Source organism: Palaemon carinicauda, chromosome 28, assembly GCF_036898095.1.
Source record: "Palaemon carinicauda isolate YSFRI2023 chromosome 28, ASM3689809v2, whole genome shotgun sequence".
NCBI classification, from domain to species: Eukaryota; Metazoa; Arthropoda; class Malacostraca; order Decapoda; family Palaemonidae; genus Palaemon; species Palaemon carinicauda.
The window spans coordinates 62,236,030-62,245,828 of record NC_090752.1 but is presented as its reverse complement, the minus strand read 5'-3'; the positions used below and the strand labels follow the sequence as shown (position 1 = coordinate 62,245,828).

The 9,799-nt window shown below is 36.3% G+C and overlaps 1 protein-coding gene across 1 annotated transcript; it reads left to right on the top strand.

The window, feature by feature from the left end:
- Positions 1 to 605: 605 nt before the first annotated feature.
- LOC137621850 (DNA-directed RNA polymerase II subunit RPB1-like) lies at positions 606 to 8,158 on the top strand. The gene is made up of 2 exons (XM_068352358.1): positions 606 to 643; positions 7,312 to 8,158. Exons 1-2 carry the CDS (start codon positions 606 to 608, stop codon positions 8,156 to 8,158), a joined length of 885 nt encoding a protein of 294 aa, XP_068208459.1.
- Positions 8,159 to 9,799: the final 1,641 nt, after the last annotated feature.

Here is a 9,799-nt window from a genome sequence, read left to right as displayed (position 1 = left end):
AAAGGTGTGCTTAAGAATAAAGGAGGCTCTTTCTTCTTCTTACGTCCTCGTCTAGAGGCTGACTGTCCGCATTTATTGTTTTATTTCGTTTTATATGCTATATAGTTAACACTGATCAGTTCTAGATAATAAGTTATGTGTGATGACAACTTATGTCTGTTATCATTCATTCATAAGAGAGAGAGAGAGAGAGAGAGAGAGAGAGAGAGAGAGAGAGAGAGAGAGAGAGAGAGAGAGAGAGAGAGAGAGAGAGTACATTTTGAGTGGGGATACCTTGACGTGGTGAAAGGGTTTATGTATCGCCACTCATACTAGGTCGGTTTTCTGTGAACTCTCCCACCACCACCAATCCTCAGTAGCCAGCGTGGTGTTGAAAACTCTCAACCCCCGGACATGACCAAGACATGTCTGAAGCCATTGCTCTGCAATGGATTAGAAATGTCTGCATTTGTTGTTGTTGTTGTTGTTGTTTTTAGGACATTCCTCCACCAGTCCTTAGCTCTTTCTGATGCTTGAATGGCTACTCTTTTTCTATATCGACAAAATTCTTGACTTCAAGGGAAACTCAAGAAAACCTAAAGGTTTAGTTTTCTCTATCATGCAACATGCATTTCTTCTACATCGCTTCAATGCTCATTCAAAGGTACAATGTTAAAACAAAAACGTAATTTTAATCGGAAAATATCCGTAAAAATAAACTGTTCTCAGCCGTATTTCAGTAAAATACAGGCGACCGTAATTTTACCTTACTTTGTTATAATTTTCACGGCTTGGTGACCGTAATATCACTCCTTTATGTCAATATAACCGTTTTTAAAACGGTAAAAATCCTGGAATAAATGTTGCCAGACATTCACCGGTTTTTAAATACAAATTTTCAAGTGTATCTGAAGACATGGCATGTCATTTTTTCTCCTTTTAAGGAATGGAACCTCTTGTCGTGGCTGATTGGTAGTTTGTATGAGACAGTCACCAAAAGGCTGTGGTCTTCCTTTTCAGGCATCCCACAGGAAAAAAAGAGATTGAGGTTGCATTTTTTAGAAGTTTCCAGTCCCCATAAGTTCGATAACCTATTATACTGCCACACTACATATTTATATACAAAAGCATGTGTTTATATATGTATGATATATATATATGTATATATTATATATATAAAATGATATTTTGGATATATATGATATATTGTATATAATTATATATGTATGATATATATATATATATATATATATATATATATATATATATATATATATATGTATATATATATATGTATTATATATATTTATATACACACATATATATATATATAATTATATATATAATATAGTATATGTAAATATATATGTATATATATTGTTTGTATGTAAATAAAAATAGACAAAAAAAAAGTAACAGGCGTGTAAAAATAGGAGCCAAAGCTTAAAACATATTTAGAAAATCAGTGGAGCGAAGCAAGGCTACATATTAGAAATACAAATGGAACATAACTTGTTCTCTTCTGAGTAGAAGGAAGACAAAATTAGGCAAGATTTCTTTACATCTCATATAGTTTATTTCCTTGTTTGGTTTCCTTTCTGGGCTATTTTCCCTGTTGGAGTCCTTGGGCTTATAATATTCTGCTTTTCCAACCAGGGTTGTAGCTTGGCTAGTAATAATAATAATAATGATAATAATAATAATAATAATAATAATAATAATAATAATAATAATAATAATGATGATGATGATGATAAATTACTATAATAGTAATAATTATAATAACCTTGTGCGAAAATCAATCAAGAATAAAACCAAGAAGTAAAGTTTAATTATAAGTATACCGAAATTATATTACTTCCGGGAGCTTAATAAGCTCTCCAAGAAGGACACTCGTGAAAAAAGAAACACATCCCAATATATCCCAGAGGTGACAACCTGTCACCGAGAATTTTTGCAACATTTCGCAACATTTCTCCCGAAGAGAAAACATTGTCACTCTGAGTTCGCATCGATCCTGCAAAGGGAAGTGACAGAGGAGCCGTCGGGATAGGTCCTTTGACACAGGAGGATTTCTTGGACTCGGTACCTTGTTATGGAGGGGATCTCCGCACTCCAGGCGAGGCCTTCCTTGCCTCTTGACTCCCAAGGGCTTTTTAGTCCTCGACAGGCAGGTGGTGATGGCGGCCTCTCGTTCGTCAAAAAAATAAAAGGAAGGAAGGACTGTGCGGAATATTTACATAAGGGTAGCTTTGTCTTTTCAGAATAGGCAGACAGAAAATTAGTTTTTCTTTATTCGTTACTGAATAAGCTGACAGGAAGAGAGAGAGAGAGAGAGAGAGAGAGAGAGAGAGAGAGAGAGAGAGAGAGAGAGAGAGAGAGAGAGAGAGAGAGTTTTTCTTCATTACTGAATAAGCAGATTCAAAGAGAGGGGCCCTTTTTTCATTACTGAAAAAGCAGACAGGAAGAGATGTCTTTTTTTCATTACTGAATAAGCAGACAGGAAGAGATGTCTTTTTTTCATTACTGAATAAGCAGACAGGAAGAGGTGTCTTTTTTCATTACTGAATAAGCAGACAGGAAGAGATGTCTTTTTTTCATTACTGAATAAGCAGACAGGAAGAGATGTCTTTTTTTCATTACTGAATAAGCAGACAGGAAGAGGTGTCTTTTTTCATTACTGAAAAAGCAGACAGGAAGAGATGTCTTTTTTTCATTACTGAATAAGCAGACAGGAAGAGATGTCTTTTTTTCATTACTGAATAAGCAGACAGGAAGAGGTGTCTTTTTTCATTACTGAAAAAGCAGACAGGAAGAGATGTCTTTTTTTCATTACTGAATAAGCAGACAGGAAGAGATGTCTTTTTTCATTACTGAATAAGCAGACAGGAAGAGATGTCTTTTTTTCATTACTGAATAAGCAGACAGGAAGAGATGTCTTTTTTTCATTACTGAATAAGCAGACAGGAAGAGATGTCTTTTTCATTACTGAATAAGCAGACAGGAAGAGGTGTCTTTTTTCATTACTGAATAAGCAGATACAAGGAGAGGGGTCCTTTTTTCATTACTGAATAAGCAGACAGGAAGAGATGTCTTTTTCATTACTGAATAAGCAGATACAAGGAGAGGGGTCCTTATTTCATTACTGAATAAGCAGACAGGAAGAGGTGTCTTTTTTCATTACTGAAAAAGCAGACAGGAAGAGATGTCTTTTTTTCATTACTGAATAAGCAGACAGGAAGATATGTCTTTTTTCATTACTGAATAAGCAGACAGGAAGAGATGTCTTTTTCATTACTGAATAAGCAGATACAAGGAGAGGGGTCCTTATTTCATTACTGAATAAGCAGACAGGAAGAGGTGTCTTTTTTCATTACTGAAAAAGCAGACAGGAAGAGATGTCTTTTTTTCATTACTGAATAAGCAGACAGGAAGAGGTGTCTTTTTTCATTACTGAAAAAGCAGACAGGAAGAGATGTCTTTTTTTCATTACTGAATAAGCAGACAGGAAGAGGTGTCTTTTTTCATTACTGAATAAGCAGACAGGAAGAGATGTCTTTTTTTCATTACTGAATAAGCAGACAGGAAGAGGTGTCTTTTTTCATTACTGAAAAAGCAGACAGGAAGAGATGTCTTTTTTTCATTACTGAATAAGCAGACAGGAAGAGATGTCTTTTTTTCATTACTGAATAAGCAGACAGGAAGAGGTGTCTTTTTTCATTACTGAAAAAGCAAACAGGAAGAGATGTCTTTTTTTCATTACTGAATAAGCAGACAGGAAGAGATGTCTTTTTTTCATTACTGAATAAGCAGACAGGAAGAGGTGTCTTTTTTCATTACTGAATAAGCAGACAGGAAGAGATGTCTTTTTTTCATTACTGAATAAGCAGACAGGAAGAGGTGTCTTTTTTCATTACTGAATAAGCAGATACAAGGAGAGGGGTCCTTTTTTCATTACTGAATAAGCAGACAGGAAGAGATGTCTTTTTTCATTACTGAATAAGCAGATACAAGGAGAGGGGTCCTTATTTCATTACTGAATAAGCAGACAGGAAGAGATGCCTTTTTTCATTACTGAATAAGCAGACAGGAAGAGGTGTCTTTTTTCATTACTGAATAAGCAGACAGGAAGAGATGCCTTTTTTCATTACTGAATAAGCAGACAGGAAGAGATGTCTTTTTTTCATTACTGAATAAGCAGACAGGAAGATATGTCTTTTTTCATTACTGAATAAGCAGACAGGAAGAGATGTCTTTTTCATTACTGAATAAGCAGATACAAGGAGAGGGGTCCTTATTTCATTACTGAATAAGCAGACAGGAAGAGGTGTCTTTTTTCATTACTGAAAAAGCAGACAGGAAGAGATGTCTTTTTCATTACTGAATAAGCAGACAGGAAGAGGTGTCTTTTTTCATTACTGAATAAGCAGATACAAGGAGAGGGGTCCTTTTTTCATTACTGAATAAGCAGACAGGAAGAGATGTCTTTTTTCATTACTGAATAAGCAGATACAAGGAGAGGGGTCCTTTTTTCATTACTGAATAAGCAGACGGGAAGAGATGTCTTTTTTCATTACTGAATAAGCAGACAGGAAGAGATGTCTTTTTTTCATTACTGAATAAGCAGACAGGAAGAGATGTCTTTTTTCATTACTGAATAAGCAGATACAAGGAGAGGGGTCCTTTTTTCATCACTGAATAAGCAGACAGGAAGAGAGGGGTCCTTTTTCATTACTGAATAAGCAGACAGGAAGAGGTGTCTTTTTTCATTACTGAATAAGCAGACAGGAAGAGATGTCTTTTTTTCATTACTGAATAAGCAGACAGGAAGAGGTGTCTTTTTTCATTACTGAATAAGCAGATGCAAGGAGAGGGGTCCTTTTTTCATTACTGAATAAGCAGACAGGAAGAGATGTCTTTTTTTCATTACTGAATAAGCAGACAGGAAGAGGTGTCTTTTTTCATTACTGAATAAGCAGATACAAGGAGAGGGGTCCTTTTTTCATCACTGAATAAGCAGACAGGAAGAGAGGGGTCCTTTTTCATTACTGAATAAGCAGACAGGAAGAGGTGTCTTTTTTCATTACTGAATAAGCAGACAGGAAGAGATGTCTTTTTTTCATTACTGAATAAGCAGACAGGAAGAGGTGTCTTTTTTCATTACTGAATAAGCAGATGCAAGGAGAGGGGTCCTTTTTTCATTACTGAATAAGCAGACAGGAAGAGATGTCTTTTTTTCATTACTGAATAAGCAGACAGGAAGAGGTGTCTTTTTTCATTACTGAATAAGCAGATGCAAGGAGAGGGGTCTTTTTTTCATTACTGAATAAGCAGACAGGAAGAGATGTCTTTTTTTCATTACTGAATAAGCAGACAGGAAGAGGTGTCTTTTTTCATTACTGAATAAGCAGATACAAGGAGAGGGGTCCTTTTTTCATTACTGAATAAGCAGACAGGAAGAGATGTCTTTTTTCATTACTGAATAAGCAGATACAAGGAGAGGGGTCCTTTTTTCATTATTGAATAAGCATACAGGAAGAGATGTCTTTTTTTCATTACTGAATAAGCAGACAGGAAGAGGTGTCTTTTTTCATTACTGAATAAGCAGATGCAAGGAGAGGGGTCCTTTTTTCATTACTGAATAAGCAGACGGGAAGAGATGTCTTTTTTCATTATTGAATAAGCAGACAGGAAGAGATGTCTTTTTTTCATTACTGAATAAGCAGACAGGAAGAGGTGTCTTTTTTTCATTACTGAATAAGCAGATACAAGGAGAGGGGTCCTTTTTTCATTACTGAATAAGCAGACAGGAAGAGATGTCTTTTTTCATTACTGAATAAGCAGATACAAGGAGAGGGGTCCTTTTTTCATTACTGAATAAGCAGACGGGAAGAGATGTCTTTTTTCATTACTGAATAAGCAGACAGGAAGAGATGTCTTTTTTTCATTACTGAATAAGCAGACAGGAAGAGATGTCTTTTTTCATTACTGAATAAGCAGATACAAGGAGAGGGGTCCTTTTTTCATTATTGAATAAGCAGACAGGAAGAGATGTCTTTTTTCATTACTGAATAAGCAGACAGGAAGAGATGTCTTTTTTTCATTACTGAATAAGCAGACAGGAAGATATGTCTTTTTTCATTACTGAATAAGCAGATACAAGGAGAGGGGTCCTTTTTTCATTATTGAATAAGCAGACAGGAAGAGAGGGGTCTTTTTTCATTACTGAATAGGCTGACAGAAAGAGAGGGGTCTTTTTTTTCATTAGCTCACAAGGTTGGTGAGGTTGCAGCGACCAAAGAAACTATCAAACCTTAAAATGATCGAACTTTAAAGGAATATGATGAAACAGGTATGCAGTAACGTAAAACGGAAAAGGTTAATAAATATGCATGGAATTTGTGCTTTTAAAGGTTATTCGATTGATTGATATAAATGTGAAGTGATGGGTTATATTTTTAGATTTTCAATTAACTTGTATTTGATGAGGGAAAAATGGAAATGCCATCCTTTTATGATTAAGGCTTCGAAATTAAATATTCAACATTTTCAGTTCACGTGTTTTTATTGCAGTTTACGATATGTTTTATATATAATAATAATAATTTATTTATTATTATCATTATTATTATAATTATTATTATTGTTATTATTATTATTATTATTGTTATTATTGTTGTTATTATTACTAATGTTGTTGTTATTATTTTTATTATTTTTATTTTTATTATTTTTACCATTTTATTATTTTATTATTTTATGACTATTACGTTATTACTTTATTATTTTTTATTACTTTATTCTATTTTATCCTTTTATTATTTTATTACTTTATTCTATTTTATCCTTTTATTATTTTATTACTCTATTACTTTATTATTATTATTATTATTATTATTATTATTATTATTATTATTATTATTATTATTATTATTATTATTATTATTATTATTATAAGCTAAGCTATAACCCTAGTTGGAAAAGCAGGATGCTATAAGCCCAATGTCTCCAACAGGCAAAATATCCCAGTGAGGAAAGGAAACAAGGAAATTAACAAACTACAAGAGAAGTAATGAACAATCCAAATAAAATATTTTAAGAACAGTAACAACATTGAATTATATATTTCACCTATAAACTATAAAAACCTTGACAAAAAAGAGGAAGAGAAATAAGAGAGAATAGTGTCTTCGAGTGTACCCTCAAGTAAGAGAACTCTAATCAGTGGAAGACCATGGTACAGAGGCTATGGCATTACCCAAGTATGAAATCTTTTTATTTTAACATAATCTTGTAAAGTGGTATCAAAAGTGAAGAATAATTTGCATGCAGGAAAAGGAGCTGGAAAGAATGCTCTCCTATTCTGGCATTTATATTTTATTCATTTATCCTTTTACCCCATTACACGTCATCTTCATCACATTCCCTCTCGTCTCCTCATTACACGTCATCTTCATCACATTCCCTCTCGTCTCCTCATTACACGTCATCTTCATCACATTCCCTCTCGTCTCCTCATTACACGTCATCTTCATCACATTCCCTCTCGTCTCCTCATTACACGTCATCTTCATCACATTCCCTCTCGTCTCCTCATTACACGTCATCTTCATCACATTCCCTCTCGTCTCCTCATTACACGTCATCTTCATCACATTCCCTCTCGTCTCCTCATTACACGTCATCTTCATCACATTCCCTCTCGTCTCCTCATTACACGTCATCTTCATCACATTCCCTCTCGTCTCCTCATTACACGCCATCTTCATCACATTCCCTCTCGTCTCCTCATTACACGTCATCTTCATCACATTCCCTCTCGTCTCCTCATTACACGTCATCTTCATCACATTCCCTCTCGTCTCCTCATTACACGTCATCTTCATCACATTCCCTCTCGTCTCCTCATTACACGTCATCTTCATCACATTCCCTCTCGTCTCCTCATTACACGTCATCTTCATCACATTCCCTCTCGTCTCCTCATTACACGTCATCTTCATCACATTCCCTCTCGTCTCCTCATTACACGTCATCTTCATCACATTCCCTCTCGTCTCCTCATTACACGTCATCTTCATCACATTCCCTCTCGTCTCCTCATTACACGTCATCTTCATCACATTCCCTCTCGTCTCCTTTCGTTATACTAATCATCTCTCGTTTCTCCAACCATTGAAGAACACCTTTTCTTCAAAGGAAAACATCCCAGAGAAGTAAGGGTATCATAAAGACCTTAAAAGAACAGCATATTTTAATCTTTTATTTTATTTTTAAGTGTTTATAGTTCTAAGTGATGGATCTAATTTAACGTTGTTACTGGTCTTTAAATATTTTATTTTGATTGTTCATTACTTCTCTTGTAGTTTGTTAATTTCCTTGTTTCCTTTCCTCACTGGGCTATTATTCCCTGTTGGAGCCCTTTGGCTTGTGACATCTTGCTTTTCCAGTTAAGGTTGTAATCTAGATGATAATAATAATAATAATAATAAAACGGTAGCAACAACTCGGCCAAGTAAGGTTAAACAGACCTTGTGGTGGCCTATGAGGTAACATCCCTGACTGGTGATCGGTAGACTGGGGTTAAAATCCCGCTCAAACTCCTTAGTTCCTTTGGTCGTTGCAACCTCACCATCCTTGTGAGTTAAGGTTTGTGATAGCTTATAGGTTTCTCTACTGATTAATCACCAGCCATTGCCTGACCTTCCTTGGTCCTAGCTAGGATGGAGAGGGGACTTGGGCGCTGATCATATGTAATATGGCCAGTCTGTAGGGCACTGTCCCGCTTGATAGGGCAATGTCCCGCTTGATAGGGCAATGTCAATGTCCCTTGCCTCTGCCATTCATGAGTGGCCTTTGAAGCCTTTTAAGGATGACATCCCAAGGATATGACAACGATCGAAAAATTGTTTTATCTTGTGGGAAACTGACTTAGGAACCCCTCACCCCCCCCTCATCAGTAACCCCCCCCCTCACCACCCACCAGTAACACCCCCCCCCCCCCACCCCCAATCCATTAGCCACTGTTGCTTCTGCTGGAGTTCAAGGAGCCATCGGGTGTTTGTCTTCAGGGATTTGAGGGAGCTCCTTCTTTATCCCTTAAGAGACGTTGGCAGTTACAAGTTTGGATAGGTAAGGGATTTTGGAGGCCTGCTGTACCTATTTAATGGTCTATAGCAAGACCCAGTACACAAGATCACACTAGTTTAAAGGTCAAAAGGTCGCTCATGAATGGCAGAGGCAAGGGACAGTACAAGCAGGACAATGCCCTAGAGACTGACCATATATACATATGATCAGCGCCCAAGCCTCCTCTCCACCCAAGCTAGGATCAGGGAGGGCCAGGCAATGGCTGCTGATGACTCATCAGATAGACCTAAAGACTTCCCCAAACCCCCAACCTTAGCTCTCAAGGATGGTAAGGTTGCCGACACTAATGACACTAACGCGTCTGTGCGGGACTCGAACCCCCGACTGGCAAACAACAGTCAGAGACTTTACCAACCTAATGACTTCAGGATGTTAATTTTCGTTTATCTCCTCAATGTTCGTTCTAAGAAGTGATCTTTTAGTTGTAGCTTCTCCCCATCAACAAAATGACAACTAAATGTTTAGATAACGTATGCGCACGCGCGCGCACAGATCCAAACCACACCGGCTCCCCCCTTCGTAAGTACAATCCTCTGCTTCCAACAGTGAATTTTAACAGTTTTTTTTTAAAAGATTTAATCACAATGTTTTATATTAATCGTGATATAAATTCAAGTCTTTTTATGTTTTCTATTCCTTATCTTTCTTTTAAACCAATACTAAATCTTAT

Coding starts and splice junctions, on each gene's coding strand:
- LOC137621850 (XM_068352358.1), top strand. CDS start 606: ATGCATTTCTTCTACATCGCTTCAATGCTCATTCAAAG. Junction 644..7,311: donor GCTTCAATGCTCATTCAAAG/GTACAATGTTAA, acceptor ATTTGCATGCAG/GAAAAGGAGCTGGAAAGAAT.